Here is a 16,365-nt window from a genome sequence, read left to right on the forward strand (position 1 = left end):
CATACTAAGTTCTTTTTGTTTAGTTCGATAAATAAAATTTAATAGTACAAAAATACTAATGAGATTATTTTCACACTGGGATTTCTGAATCAGTCACGTTATTTTATATTTACAGTCATGCACAGTTCTAAGCCAATCAGCCACATTGCAAGTGCTTAAAAACAGTAAACACTAAATCAGGATTCCAAACACGACTTCCGGGTATGCGAAGCCTGTTCGGGTTCAGGAAGTGACGTCATGTCGTAAAGCATGCCGGGAATCGTAGTTAGTGTCCACCGGCCAGTTGCACCAGATGGGAGTTGTAGGCCACCTGTGAAGCATACTGGGAGTCGTAGTCCGCGCGCGCTCTGGGTGTACTGGGCGCTTCATGGCCGTCGGCACTGCGCTTTCCTACTCTTCCGCTCGGCCCTAGAAAGTTTCGTTTATGCCCAGCGGTGGACCCACGAGTGTGTAAGTGCCGCGGGCGCCCGGACAGACACCGGGGACACTGGGGCCGTTCTGGACGCCGGCGCGGAGGCTTCGTGGGGGCGTGGGTCGTCACCTGTTGCTGAGGCTGTCCCCTCCCACACCGGGCGCCTACCGCCGCTGGAGAACCCTCTCTCCAGAGGGGTTGGCTCCAATGCGTAGGCTGTTTGTGGAATCGGAGAAAGACCCTCAGTACTGTTCCAAGAGCTGAACCGGCAGAGGGGCGCGACCCTGTGGAACCTTATGGTGAAGCTGCCCTGTGGGGCGGAGCTTCGGCAGTACTCCACAAACCCCTGGCACAGGAGCCAAACCCCAAAATTCTCGCGGGCATTGGAGCTTAATCCCCAGAAAGCCAAAACTTCTTTGCGTGACTCCTGACGCCCCTTCGATCCAGGAAACACAGTTTGTTCCTTTCTGTGCCTTCGCTGACTACCCACTGCCCTTGTGGTCAGATAGTTCAAGGTAGCTCTGCGGTGAAATTTTGGAAACACCTGTAGGAGAACTTAGTGTATCTGGTGTGGTAGCCTGTTCTGTTGGCACCCAGGCTTGGGCTGCAGATGGGGGCTGGAGGGGGGGGGGGCGACATCCTATATTCACAAAAGAAGAGAACATGTGGTTAACACTTAAGCCACGTAGCTTCCTAATAATGCTGATTCTTTGTGACACTCTGCAATGTTCCCACTGCTGTCTCCTGCAGAAAAACAGCTCTTGTTTCTCTGCCCCTACGCTTGTTTGACTTACCACAGGTGGTTTCCTTTTCATACAGAAATGGGTCAGGGGCTTTTAGGGGCAGAGGATCAGGACTTAATCTACTTACAGCCTTTCTCAGCAGTGGTGGTCTGAAGCTGGTTAATTCCTCTGCCATCTGCTTGCTGCTGTTGCTGGATGAGGGGGGAAGGGAAGTATGGGTTTCTGCTTTTAGTTTTGCAACCTTCTGGCTGCCCCTGACCCTCTCGGTTTATGACAACTAGTTCTGCTGTGTTGAAATGCAGAATACTGATTATGGGCCAGGATTGTTATCATCCTGGAAATCAGCACAGGGCTGTCAGCTTCCTCTCGCTAAAAGGATCAGAAAAAAAACTATAGCTTTAGGAGACAGAATTTATCTGTTGGTTTAGTGTTCATCTTTGTGTATCACTTCTTGAAAATTGTTTATTTTATTAAGAAAATAGATAACGTATACAGAGTCCTGCAGTGTCGTGTGTGTGTGTGTGTGTGTGTGTGTGTGTCCTTAATATTTTACTTTATTTTTTGTAATTGGTTTATAACTTGGAAATGGTCTCAGGTTCCTTTGCCCTTAGCCAGGATGGCTAAGGACCAAGTGTTTAGCCCAGTCCTTTGGGGTGAGATAAAAGACATCACTTATAATAGCAAAATCATCAGTAATATCTTGTGGTCTTGACTTGTGTTAGTCCTTGAGGCTGGAGGCCTGCTGCCTCCAGAACACAGAGTACTCAAGAAATGTCAGTCCTTAGCCCTAGCTTCCCTTTACAGGGAAGAGTTGGCTGACAAGTCATTTCTGAGTTTTGGAGATTCCAAAAACAAGATAAAACTCAAGGCAGGTATAGCAATGTGAGCTAGAGGAAATGTGTTGACTACCTATGATCTCATGCCAGGAACCACTGGGAACTCAAGAGTTAGGAGCCACGTTTACTAAAAGCATCCCCCAGGTAGCAAAAAGGGTCATCACTAGGGTTTGTAACCTCATAGGTACCTGTAAGCAGAGGCCAGTTGTTTGTGGCCATGTTGACATCTGTCCCCTAAGTGGCTGTTGTGTTCCTGCTTCTCTTAAGCACATTTGAATCTCAATTTGAACAGTTATTGTGGGGTAGAAATTAGGGGTGTTTCTGTGAGTTTACACATGGAAAAACACTGACTGCTTTCTAGTTACTATTTGATATATCATTGGAATTAACTGAAGTGTCTGTACCATCCTAGAAGCATAGGTCTGGCCATGCTCAGTTGGACAAGAGGAATATTATCCACTTTCTGACATCATTGGAGCCATTTAATTAGCCTGGTGGTTATAGTGGCCACCAATGGTCCTTTTTGTTCATAAGACTCTCTGGCATTTGGACAGCACCAAGGGCCCATTTTCCTTTGGTCCAGGTTACAGCGTCAAGAAGAGGATATTTGCACATTGTGGTTTAGCAGAAAGGTGTAGGAGAATCTGTGGTTGTGAATGCTATACTGTGGCCTGGTGATTGGTTTCAGTACTTATGGATTGGGCTAGTGGTTGGTTTCAGTATCTGTGGGCTGAGCTAGCCAACCAGTAGCCTGAGGTACTGCACCTTTGGCCTGAGGCAGGACATCACATTTGATATTTCTTTTTTTTTAAAGATTTATTTATTATTTTATGTGTAAGTACACTGTAGCTGTCTTCAGACACCAGAAGAGGGTGTCAAATCTCATTAAGGATGGTTGTGAGCCACCATGTGGTTGCTGGGATTTGAACTCAGGACCTCTGGAAGAGCAGTTGGTGCTCTTAACCACTGAGCCATATTTCTTAGCATCCAAAAAACTTGAACCAAAAGAATCATCTAAGCAAATATTTTATATGCTTGGAGCTAGGCCAAGAACGAGTTCCCAGAGAGATTCAGTGTAAATCTGGACAGTTGAACCAGAGAGGGTCAGGTGAAATGAAGCTATAATGAATTTGCTGAAGCTATAGCCCTGGATATTTTTTCCAGGACAACAAAATACTTAGTTAGGAACATGGAGAAGATACTTTCTTAACCATTTTAGCCATTGAGAATATCTGTTTTTTCCCTTCTTCCTTTTTCCAACCACAATTCTTAATCTGCATGTGAAGGAAGATAAAGGTTCACCTCCCCCATACTGTACCTAAAAAACAAGATAGTCAGATAACTTCAAGTGAGCTAAATGTACATGAGTCTCATCTAGTCGTGCCATGATCCTCATCACATTATTAGTTGAATAATAAAGTACATAGAGCAGTGTAAAAGCCTGAACAGGGTACAAATTGACAGAACTCACCTAATAAGGGAATGTGTCTTGTCTGTTCCTCCTAGCTCAAGTTTCAACCACCCTGGGTCTTGGCCTTATTCTGTTTCTATCATGCTTCTTCCCAGGGGCACACCAGAACCCAGACTCCAGATACTACCCCACCCCAGTTTTCCTGGTTGATATTGTCAGATCCACACACCAGGGAATGGAAAATGACTCTGGGGAAATGTGTTACCTGTTAGACCACCACAACAAAATCCCACAAATTAAGTTTAAACAACAGAAACATATTTTCCCACAGTTCTGAAGTCCTGGATAAAGGCTTGGCTGGTCCTGAGGCCTCTGTTCACTTGCATCTGGTTGTTCTCTCACTGAATTCACACATCGATAGTGGTTTGCGTCTTTGTACTTCCCCTTACAGAAACAGAAATCAGATTGGATCAGGACCTATCATCAAAACTTCATTTAATCTCAAATATCTTTCTACTAAAGACCCTGTCTTCAAATACAATCATTTTCTGAGATGTGGAGGTTAAGGCTTCAACCTAGGACCAGAGGTAGACATAACACTGCCCCTAACAAAAAGGTTTGGTTACTGAAAGCTAGTGGCAGGTGTACTGATTATTGTTCTGATCAAATGAAGATTTATGAACAAGACTTTCCTAGAGAACAAACTGTGATACACATTTCTTTCTGCCCAAAATAAGATCAGAAAGACTAGAAGACTAAATTAGTCAGGAGAAGGTTTGGGGAGCATTACACAGAGCTTGGTCTTCATAAAGGACATAAAACATTGAAGCCTGGAGCCAGGCTATTCCAGGGTAGTGCATACCAACACAGCTAATAAAGGATTAATGGACAGTCCTCTCACCCAAGAAAATGGAATCTTATGTAACAGACTAAGATGTGAACAACAGGTCTTATAGAACTCTCCTGAACGCTAAGAACACTGCAAATCTGTTCATACAATCTAGGGTAGAGGACATATTCCTCATCCATCACTGAATTATGCTATTCCACTCACTCTTGGAATCATACATCTATAAGAGTCTCACAATAAGGACAATATAATCTTCACAGTTACATTTTTTAATGCACATAGTTTGTGCTCAATGAAGAAATATTTTAAATTAAAGAAATAGAACTTTTCTGAATTTTATATTTTATTTTTGAGATTATAATTACAACATTTCTCCCTTCCCTTTCCTCCCTCCAAACCTTCTCCTATGCTCCTCTTTGCTCTCTTTCAAATTCATGGCCTCTTTTTTCACTAAGTGTTGTTACATTGCATATATGTTCCTAAATATAACCTGCTTAGTATGAATAATGTTACGCATGAATATTTTCAGGGCAAACCATTTGATATTGAATGACCAATTGGTGTGCTCTTCCCTGGGAAAGATGATTTTTCCCATTCTCAGCATTCTCTAGTTGCCTGTAGTCCTTTGTGTACAGTTGAGGCTTCATGGGCTTTACCATGTCCCCTTTGGCATGTTTTTTTGTTGTTGTCCTTGTTCAGCCCACAGTTAGGCAGACATGTTGGTAAAGCTATTGTCGCTTCTATATCACTAGGAGACACAGTCTCTCAGCAAACTCCTGGATCCCCTGCCTCTTAGAATCTTTCCAACCCCTCTTCTGCAGTGTACTCTGAGCCTTACATTCAGGAGTTGTTTGGTAGATGTGTCCATTGGGCCTGGGCTCCACAAGTTTGCCTTTAGAGTAGTTGTGATTTTCTATAGTGGTCTCCATCTGTTATAAAGAAAAGTCTCCTTGATGAGAGATGAAGCCTACTCGTATCTGGAAGTATAAGGACAAATGTTTAGATTGCTGGAAGTTTGCCCATGTTTCTACTATTTGAAAGATTTTTATTACTTACCTTTTTAGCATATTTTAATTCCTCAAGGTTTTGTTTGGTTTGTGTACTGAGGATCTATGTTCTGTCTCATTCTTTTGACAAGTCACTTACTGAGGATTCTTCATATACCTGAACTCTACTAGGTGCTAGGGAAATATGAACAGTAATGGAGTTATAGAATAAGTAAGAAAAACAGTGATTAAAGTACTGTAATATAAAATGCCTAAGAGCCATAGGATAATATGAGACTCTGTAACAGAAGCTTAGAATAATAAGTATTGCACAGTTTGTTTTTATCAGGCCTCAAATGAATTTTCTCATTTACTGGTTTGTTGGAGACATGTTTTTCACATGGTGTTAAGCTCCTTAAATGCCAGTGTTCCTCACCACCAGTGTTGTTCAGAGTTGTGACAGTCTCAATCCTGAATGAGATCTTCTTCCTTAATAATGGTACCAAAAATACATCTTGTCTGTATATCAGCTTGTTAGCACCAGACATTACCCGAGCTTCCTCAAGGCCATGCTTAGTAGCTGTTGTGGTTTGGATATAAAATGTACCCCTCTAGCCTCATGTGTTTGAACTCATAGCCCCTAGCTCGCAGGCTATTGGGAAGGTTGTGAATCTTTTGAGAGGTGGAGGCTCACTGGAGGAAGTAGATTACCTGAGACAGGCCTTGAGGTGACCCACTTCATTTGTATTCTTCTTTCTAAATGCTGGCTAGTGGCTTTCAGAACATACTGCCATACCTTTCTTGCCATGATAGAATATATCTACATGAACTGTAGGCCAGGAAAAAAAAAAAATCCTCCTTTGAGTTGATTTGGTCAAGTGTCTTCTAGTAGTAATGAGGAAAGTAACTACGAGGGACTATGTCATATTCTATTAAAGATCCAGTTCTTAAATTATAGCCAGTTATACTGACCCATTGACATTCTAGTTCAGCAAAGAGCTTGGAGGATATATGCCTTTGCCATCTACCACTTTCTCACCTGGGTGGCATGTATCTTTATTGGGGGGCCTGTCCATTCTTCATTGTTGAGGTAGTTGTTCTGGAATCATGCCTCATCCTTACCTCCTAATGTTTTCTCTGGGCTTTGCATCGGTGGAACTATGGTTCCAGCCCCAGGGACAGACAGGTAGCTTTTTCTTTAGAGCCACTATCTATTTTCTTTAAAAGACACCTGTATCTCTCAAATCCAGAGCAACTGTCCTAGGCTCAGATCTTTCTGACCCTGTTCTGGATCCATGGGCCAAATTGTAGCTGATTTTGTTTGTGTTCTAGGGAAATGACCAAGAAACCTTTTGTAATTGTGAGGGGGGGGGGGCAAGAAGAGGTTCAAAAAACAATAACAGTGTCATAAATTCTTATTCTCTTTAAAAGATGATTGTGGGGGTAAGGGGTGTTTAGAAAAGATGACCTGGACATGCAGCTGGGAAGTACTTTAATTATAGATTCAAGGAGTTGGATCACCTAATGAGCCTTTGCTCAAATGTGCTGAAATTCCTGCCCTGGGCTCTGGAAACCTCTACAGAGTCCCACAATCACTTAGTGAAATTCTGGTGAAGGTGGCTTGCCTGATTACCAACATTTTTCACATTCAAACCAGTGGGACCTCCTGGTCTTCAAGCTAAAAATACTCATCAAAAGCACACATCTCTGTTGTTTGAAACCAGATCTACACTGCTGGGTGTGTTGAATCAGGTCAAGCCTATTTACACTTCCAGAAAGGCCTTCTGATTTTTAACATCATGTATTTCTTTTGATCAGGGTAGAATTTACAATTGTTTCACTTTGTTTGGAACTAGGGAGGAATCCAGCTATATCTTGTCCTCCCTGAGTCAGTTCTTAGTTGTTAGAAAAGTATGACAAGGTTGATTACCACACACCAGCTTCCTACCTTTATGATTCTTCTTGGTATGATTCTTCAGATACTGTTATTCATACCTGACCATGACAATATTGTAGACAATTTTGTGAATACTAGTCATTTGAACCATGGTGTAAGTTAGCTTTAGGCTGAGTGTCTTTGTTTCTTTCTTTAGAACTAATATATTGTAGATGTTATGTATAGCATATAGGGCATCTGGGGAGGGGTAGAGTTAATTTGGATATCAGAAAACATCCATGACCTCTAAAAGAATACCTTGGCCATGACTAGGCACTCAGCATTTGGTTCTAGATAAAAATAATACTTTATAAAACAACGTGTATAATCTCTTTTCTTCATTGCCAAGAAGTTGAATGGATTAAGGCATTTGAATAGGCTTAAATGTAAGATTGAATTGTTGGCAAGAAAGACTATAACTACATGTATGAAAGCTCCAGTATTTTCTGAATTAGGGGGTTAGTCTAATGTTAAAAGTTAAGAACCATTGCTTTAATATGGTTCTTGTTGTGAATCCAACCATAAAATTATTTCAGTGCTATTTCATAACTGTAATTTTGCTACTGTAACAAGCTACACTTTGGGCAGTCACCTCACAAGAACACCAAAGCCCCCTGGCAAGAACATGGCCAACAGGAAGATACTGTTTCCATGGACTCTGAATTCTATATCCTTGATCTAGGAAGGAAAGACATAGAACGGGGCACTTTTACTCTCCACAATGAGTTAGCAATTGTTGCAACACCTTGTAGGGTCAACTGACGCTTTCACAGGGATCACCTAAGACCATCAGAAAACAGATATTTACATTACAATTTGTAACTAGCAAAATTACAGTTATGAATTAGCAACAAAAATAATTTTATGGTTGGGGGTTTACCAAACATGAGGTACTGAATTAAAGGGTTGCAGCATTAGGAAGGTTGAAAATCACTGATATTATACGGTCACAGAATTAGGAAGCTTGAGAACCACTGTCATAGACTCTGGAAAATCAGCATGTGGAGTCAGTAACAGGGAACAGCTCACCCTGTGACCTGGGAACTTGATACAGGTCAAGTACAACCAAAGTCAGGTCTCAGAGTGTCATGAACATGCTGTTATGCCATGAAAATAGGCAGTAGTTCTCAAGCACATAAAGTTTTGTTGCTGTTATTGTTTGTTTGTTTAAAGCGAGATCTCACTGGCTGGCCCAGAACTTGCTATGTAGACCAGGCTGGACTGTTAACTCACAGAGATATACCTCTTGAATGCTGGGACTAAAGATGTTCACCACCACACACAGCTCAGCCACAAAGTCTTAAAGGAACCCATATCTGTGTCCAACTTCCTTGTGCCAAGACCTTGGTTTGATTGGCATACATCTTTTCCTTAAGGCCAGACTCCAAATAGCTAGAATCCAGGAAATTAAGTGGGTTGTATGATACATTCCCAGCCTGTATGTTAGCTACAGTCAGTTGTTCTTACCTCCTTCCCAAGTTTCCCACCCCAGAAACATGCACTTCCCTTCTTTGTAGACCTCATATTACCTATACATATACAGCCATGGGCTTCATGGATTAAGTGGGCAGTCATCTCCTTTCATGATTACATCTGGAAGCCACATGCCCTGGGTTGGCGGCAGTGGAATGAGTAATGGAAGGAAGCTGTAGCCTTGATCTTCACTATACCTCCATCTGGCCTCATGTCTACCTGCCACTTTTCAGGGACATCCTGGAAGCTCAGTGGTCATCACAGAGAACCTATCAATCTCTCCTTTCAGCATACAGAAGTAAATCACACTACTGCTTTGAGAGGAGATACAATTTAGTTAGATGAGTTTCTGTTTGTTACTATTGAGATTTGTGTTTGTGTTGTTTTTTTCTGTTTTTTTATTTGTTTAGGATTTTGTTTTTTGTTTTTTTTAGTACTGGGGCTTGAATCCATGGCTTTGAGCATCTTAGGTAAGCACTACCAGAAGAGTTATATCCCCAGTCCTTTTTTGTTTTGAGAGAGAGTCTTGCCATATAGCCTAGCTGTTTATTTACAACAGGTGTGAACTCACAGCAGTCCTCTGGCCTCACCCTCCCAACTGCTGGGATTATGAGTGTATACTACTGAGTCCAGCTCATTATGTGAATTTTGATATATGCCACCACAAACAAGACATGAAATACAATACAGTTCCACTACTTCTACATGCTCTTTTGCAATTATACCCATCTATTTCCCCATTTTCTATATAAAGTATTCTGATTTCTTTTCCAGTGTTTTACCTTTTCAAAAACATTGTATTAATATAATCAGTACAAAGTATATAGCCTTTCCAGGGGTCTCTTTAACTCAGGGCAGCATGTTGAAGGCTTAATACCTAGGTGAATATTTCTATGACTTATTCCTCCTTATTGTTAAGTACCCAGGAGTTGTTACCTTAAAGCCCTGCATGGGCCACTTGTATTCTATCTAGATAGCAGATGTTTTTCTCTTACTCTCCTTTGTAGAAAGCTTCTTAGCTAGGGTTACTATTGCTATGACGAAATACCTCTTGATGAAACATCTTGAGGAAAGGGTTTTTGTGGGCTTATACTTTCACATCATAGTCCATTACTGAATGAAGTTATGGTAGGAACTCAAATATGACAGGAAGCTAGAGGCAGGAGCTGATGCATAGGCCATAGAGGGATACTGCTTGTTGGCTTGCTTGCTCCTCATAGCTTGCTCAGCCTTACAGAACCCAGGACTCCAGCCCATAAGTGGCCCTATTCACTATGGCTGGGGCCCTCCCACATTAATCACTAATTAAGAAAATGCCCTACATACTTGCCTACAGCCTCATCTTATGGAGGCATTTTCTCAGTTGAGGTTCCCTCCTCTCAGCTTCTCTCAGAGTGACATAAAACTGCCCAGCACAATAGACACATAACACATCACTGTTAAGCTACAACCTTTCCTTTCTTGTTCTGCTGCAATATTACAGATTAACATCGACATCACAGTATAAACCATTTTACAAACTTAGAGACAAACAGTCTTACAGATTCTAATAATTCAAAAGTTCAATCTCTTTTTTAAAAAACCTGGTCTCTCAACTGCAGGCTCATGTAAAATCAAAAATAAGTTAAATACTTTCTTACTTTAAGAGAGAAGAGCCAGAGCACAGTGAAAATCTGAACAAGCAAAACCAAACTCCAATTCTATACATAACTCAGTATCCAAGGTTTGGAACCCACTCACCATCTTCTGGACTCCCCCAAAAGGCCCTTCAATGGGCTGGGCCATTTCATATAAGTCACTGATTAAGACTGATTGCCTACAGTTTTTCAATTGAGACTCCTCCTCTCAGTTGACTCTAGCTTGTGTCAAAATGAGTGTACACACAAGTGTACAATAGCTCATCTTTAGTAAAGCTAGACTGTTCCTTGTAAGTCCCTTTACCTGGAGAAACACTGGGACAAGAAACAAACTTCTCATAAGCTGTTCCTCTGTCCTTGATGAATGGTACCAATACTTGTTAGGGGCCTTTATAGGCAGTGGTTAGTAAGACTGGTCTAGCTGAGTGCCTGGCTCTTTTTTCCTGAGCCTGGGAAGCTCTCTGTGTTTTCATGAGTCACAACTGTGCTGGCTTGTGAGTTAAAAATAGACCCTAGGCATCTGTTTAGTGGCAAGCCTATGCTGACCTGACCAGACACTCTAATGCTTATAAATATTTGAAGTTGCTTATGGCTTCATTGCCATTTCCTTTCCAGGGCTTCCTTGTCCTGAAATCAGAAGGCCATAGCACTGAGCGCTGCCACATGTTAGACAGGTGACATGTTATTGTGAGCTGCTGAAGTTCAAGATAGTTCCTAGGAGCCAGTAGAAATATTGTCATTTTCTGTAGTGATGATTGTGCTGTCTTAAGGGTTCAGCAGGATTTACTGAGAAAACCCCAGGTTAGAAATCATACAGAAGAGTAATTAAGCTAATTCTACTCATTGGCCCTGGGCCTTGGGTTACAGAGCATCAGCTTTTTCTTTATAAACAGGAAAGGTGTTTGTGTTTATCCTACCATGATGATTGTGAGAAGTACTCTGTGTAAAATATGTACCAGCTCTCAGTAATCTGGCTGCTACTGACCTTACAGCAGACATTGTACCTTTGCACAGAATACCTAATGGGCAAATTAAAGCTTCCTAAAGGCTTTGATGTCCAAAGGCACGGTCAGAACTTTCTTCCAGGTAGGTACTCACATCTCTTTTTGTTAGTCGTCAAACATATTGTGACCTTAAATGACATTAACAGCTGCCCAAGTAGTACCAGCTGTAGACTGTCCAACTGGAGAAAACTGTGACAGAGCTTAAAATAGTTACTTGTCTCTGGTCTGATGAGAGGGCTATGTAGGCCTGTGGGTGGCAAGTCAGGGAACATTTTCATTCTCCGACTTAGTCAAATACAAGGGGCTCAAATCTGATAATGGAAGAGCCACCTTTTAGTAGGCATGCCAGGCTATTCCTGTCAGAAGCCCTAGGGTATGTATCCCCTGCCTCTTGGACCCCCAGACACTGCCTGCTAGAACTTTCTGACTGTTCCTTGGGGAAAAAAAATTATAAGAAAATTGGCTCTGAGCAGATCTGGCTTCTGGGTTTAGAGATACCAGAATCTAAGATAAGCAGGCCTGACCTCTGTGGGAAAAGGTGAGGGAGCCACTGGAGACTTTTCTGAGGATTAAATATAAAGTAATTTTGTCCCAAGAGACAGGAAGAACAGCTCAGAAAGAACCAGCTTTGCTTTTAAGTTTTAAACATGCTTTAGTTAGGGTTTCTCTTACTGTGATAAAGACTGTGGCCAAAAGCAACTTTGGGAGGAAAGAGTTTATTTTATCTTAAAACTCTCCAGTCATACTTTGTCACTGAGGGAAGCCAGGCAGGAACCTGGAGGCAAGAACAGGAACAGAAGCCATTGAAGAGTGCTGCTGACTGACTTGTTCCTCATGACCTGCTCAGCCTGCTCTCTTATGCCATCCAGGAGCACCTGTACAGGGGTAGCACTAACCACAATGGGATGAGCCTTCCTATATCAATAGCTAATTTTAAAAATGCCCCAGAGACTTGTTCACAGACCAATCTAAAGGGCATTTTTTCACTTGTTCCTTCTTCAATAATTCTAGCCTGTGTCAAGTTGACCAAAAAAAAAAAAAAAAAAAAAAAAAAAAAAAGACAAAAACAAACAAACAAAAACCCCACCACAAAACAGTCTAGAATCAAGTCATGAGTCATGATGTCAGAATGTAAGTATATCGGACGCAAGCCTGTGTACAAAATTCACACAGAAAGATCAAATCATCTCCTTAAGGAAAGATACATGATGAGTCCTTATACCCAGAGTGAAGGTCCTCTGCACTCTATAAACTGTGGCCTCTTCCCTGTACAGGTGCCACCATGGAGTCTGACCATTGCTGACTGGCAGCCACACAGCACTGAAGTGATAGCCTGCTTGGACCTACACATCTAAGAAAGAGGAAAACCATGGCTTCTAGCAGCACCGAGACCCAGCTCCAGAGGATCATCCGTGATCTACAAGGTCTGGTTGAGTGGCTAGTTTTGAGGAACTTGAGCTTGTGCCTTGGCTGTTGATAGTCGGAATTCAGCCCTCTCCTTGTTCACTTACAGAGTAATTCAAGCCCTCAGAATATATCATATTGAAATATTTGGTTTTCAAATATCCAGTCTCTGTGCAAATGGGAAGACTTACCTCATACTGGTCTCAGAGAAACATAGGTAGTTTATGAACAAAATCAAATACCACTAAGAGGACTTGGGCTGTTTTCATTTGGAATGTGTGCTTTAAGCTGTCTATGTGCCTTTTATGGAATTACTTCTATCTCACCCCTTGCCAGGCTTTGGTGGGCTTGGGTTTTAAAAGGGAGAAACATTGTCCTCTCTTTAAATAGGAAGGCAAGGAACTTGGAGGTTTCACATTGCATCTCCCCACACCAGCCCCCAGCCACTAGTAGCCATTTCCCCATGCAATTTTAGTCCTAGGTCCGCTTACCTCCTGGCTTCCTGAGGGAGCCACTTGGATTTGTAACCACTGGAGAAAGGTAAGGGAGGAGAAATAGTCAAAGCTGCAGCTAGACCTTGACAGAGTAACAGCATTTCTGTGGACTGTGGGAGTCCAAGTTTTACTCTTCTAAATGACTTCTCAGGGACTAGATTTCAGTATGTCTCTCATCCCTACTGCTGCCAGGCTTGATCTTATAAGCCTCTGGAGCTCTAGTACATTTGCCTCAGATCTGTCCCCTGATGGCCTAGAATCTGGGACCTGCCTGCTAGGGCTCAACAAACACTAGAAATCTTATAGTAAAGGCTATTGCTCTGGGATAGCCTCAGTGCAGTCCACAGTCTGCACCTGCGATCCAAAGCCAACAAGGTCCAACCCACTTTCTCAGATTTGCTTTTTACAGTGCTTTGGGGCTTCTGATAGCTGATGCATGTTAAGTACCCATTATCTCAAAGGCAGACCAAAGGTGTTCCAGATCTAGATTTTGTTTGATTTCATAATATTTTTTGGATATTTTGCAATTTTGTAATATTTTCCTGGTTGAACATCCCTAATTTAAAACTCTAAAATCTGAAATGCACAAAAATCTAAAACTTTTGACTTGTATTTTGTTTCATGTGCATATGACATTAATGTGCATACAGGTTATTGATAGTAACCTATGGAATCTTTTTGTTGGGTTGTGTGAGGTAGGTGCTATTACTGCTACAATTTTGCAATGAAGGAAATAGGCACAGTAGTGCATCTGACTTATCTACTGTCATAGAACTAGTATGGAACAAAGCTTGGAGTTATATATACAGCACCAGTCTTAGCTCATGACCACATTAGTCTTTCAGCTAAAATATTTAGTGTTTTTTGTTTTGTTTTAATTTATGCAGATATACGGAGAAAAATAAACGGCAGTTTGGGCAAATCTGTGCTTACCTTTAAAAGTTTTACCACCAAGTAGTCTTTTCTTTGTCACAGTGGCTAGTTTTCAAAGACAGCTTTTTGTACCATGTTAGCCTCACAGAAATCTCAGAGTTGATTCAGTAGTCCTGAAACCCACACCCTGTCCTCAAAACCAACCAACAAATAAGGGGAGCACACTGCACAGTGGAGAGGTAGAGGGACCAATGTCTGCTTAGAGCTCTGGTGTTTGCCAACAGGATCTTAAGCTGAGTCTTTGACCCCTGTATCCCTTATCTGTCAAATGGAGGGGGGGTGTTGATAATAAGAGATTTCCTAGATTCCATGTTGTATTCAATTTTTTCATCTTTTCTCAGTGCTAAAAGTAGAATGCATATTACATAACATCTCAGGCTTATTGAAATAAGGCAGACACTCTGTTAAATGAAAAGTACGTGTAAAGGTCTGACCCTTCTAGGGCATCCAGTCAACAGAAACAGATATTGTTCTCATTGTTACTGTTATCTGTACTCAATGGGTACTCTAAAACCCATATTTAAAGCTCCCACTGTTGAAGAGAAATAGGACCTTTTAGAGTCTAAGGCTAGTGGAGACCAGTGATTGGGTCATGGCCACTCTATCCTGGCCTTTTGTTTTGTTTTTTTGTTTTGTTTTGTTTTTTTGTTTTGTTTTTGTTTTTTTGTTTTGCCTTTCACTGTCCTAAGTCTATTTTGGTTTGTGATTCTACAGTTGATTAATCCACATACCAACCATTTGTTGACTTGCTATATATACATAGTGCTAACTTGGTGGTGGAAACACAGGGATGAATTTAAAAACAAAAAAACCACCCACCCGTGCCCAGTCAGCAAGCTGTTGCAGTGTCTGTGGGGGCTTAGTACATTTGACTTTCCTACTTGAAGTTGTATCACCTGAATAGTTACATGTCCTGTGTGTTGCCAAGGTGACCATTACTAACCATTACTCCTCGTGCTTCTTGGTGTTGCTTCTACTTTCTCAAACTTAACTTTTCTGAACATCTAAGATGTGTGCAAATTTTAGGGCTGTTAAAATGTGAAGGAGACAAATGTGTCTAGTTACATGTTTCTATTTGTTGTCTTAAAGATGCAGTGACAGAACTAAGCAATGAATTTAAGGAAGGCGGAGAACCAATCACAGATGACAGCACCAGCTTGCACAAGTTTTCTTACAAACTTGAGTATCTTCTGCAAGTAAGTGGCCCCTGTCATGTATTGGTTTTATCAGAGTTGTCTCTCCTTCCCCATCTGAGTGACTGTTATCAGTTTCCAGGATGTGGTTCAGAAAGCACAATGGAGCAGTTCAGCCCTTGTGGTGAGACTAAGAGTCAAAGCAGTCCCAAGAGCTCAGTCCTTCCATGTGAGTCAGGATGTTCTGGGAACTGAAAACATTCTTCTGAGATTTAAGCCATCTTAAGGCAATTCACAGGTCTTGCCATCAAAGCTCTTAACTATAGTGTATTTATGCCCGTTGAGAACTTGTTGAACCCTATGGTGTTTTTCCCTTACAAACACAATATATGTATATAGCCAGGTATAAAGGCAGTCTCCAAGATTATTCAAAATGCATTTCAGAGCCTTGTTCCTTAAGCATGGTTACCATGGGACTGGCTATTTCTGAACCAGGGTTAGTCAAGCAAACATTCTTTTAACATTTTCATGGTATAACTTTTATGTCTGGTTAGTTTGACCTAAACAATGCTGCTGATTTGGGAAGTACATGCTTTTGAAATAGGCAGGAAAGAAATGGACCTGCAGTCATTTTACCAAAGTTGTATGGGATATTTCTGGGTTTTGTTTTGTGTTATCTAGATTTGATAATAACAAACATAAATCATGCTTCCATAACCAGGGGTAAATGCTATAAATGGTATAGAGATACCTACCATACTTTACAGTGTCACATGCCACCAAAGAGCATAGGGTGAGAGCTGCTAGAAGTAATGACAGGCATGGAAGTATTCACCTTATGCCTCTTGCTGGTTCTTTGTTTGACGCTAGCTGATTATGAAGGTTCGCTTTGTTTGTTCCTCTTTCCCAGATAAGCCCATTTTGGTTTTGAATTTGAAAGTACTCAGCACTGATACTCAGTTTGGTTTTTCATGCACTTTAAAACGGTGTTGACACTTGATAGTTGAGGAATGGATAAGAAGCCATTGCAAGGGTTCTCTGAGTTACAATACAGTCAACACTGAATGTTAACATAAGATTCTTCAATAAAATTTCCTTGAATTTGGTTTTCCA

At 41.4% G+C, this 16,365-nt stretch overlaps 1 protein-coding gene across 2 annotated transcripts in view; it reads left to right on the plus strand.

Moving 5' to 3' along the window:
* The first annotated feature begins 242 nt into the window (after positions 1-242).
* Fyco1 (FYVE and coiled-coil domain autophagy adaptor 1) overlaps positions 243-16,365 on the plus strand; it is a 66,697-nt gene continuing 50,574 nt past the window's right edge. Inside the window, exons 1-3 of one of the 2 annotated variants that reach the window (XM_052186856.1) lie at positions 243-927; positions 12,563-12,712; positions 15,209-15,315. In XM_052186856.1, coding sequence (XP_052042816.1) covers positions 12,658-12,712; positions 15,209-15,315 — 162 coding nt within the window. In that variant the 5' untranslated portion in view covers positions 243-927; positions 12,563-12,657. The remainder of the gene's footprint in view (positions 928-12,562; positions 12,713-15,208; positions 15,316-16,365) is intronic. The other variant, XM_052186855.1, reaches the window with a different exon arrangement.

The sequence above is a fragment of the Apodemus sylvaticus genome, chromosome 7 (genome assembly GCF_947179515.1).
Source record: "Apodemus sylvaticus chromosome 7, mApoSyl1.1, whole genome shotgun sequence".
NCBI classification, from domain to species: domain Eukaryota; kingdom Metazoa; phylum Chordata; class Mammalia; order Rodentia; family Muridae; genus Apodemus; species Apodemus sylvaticus.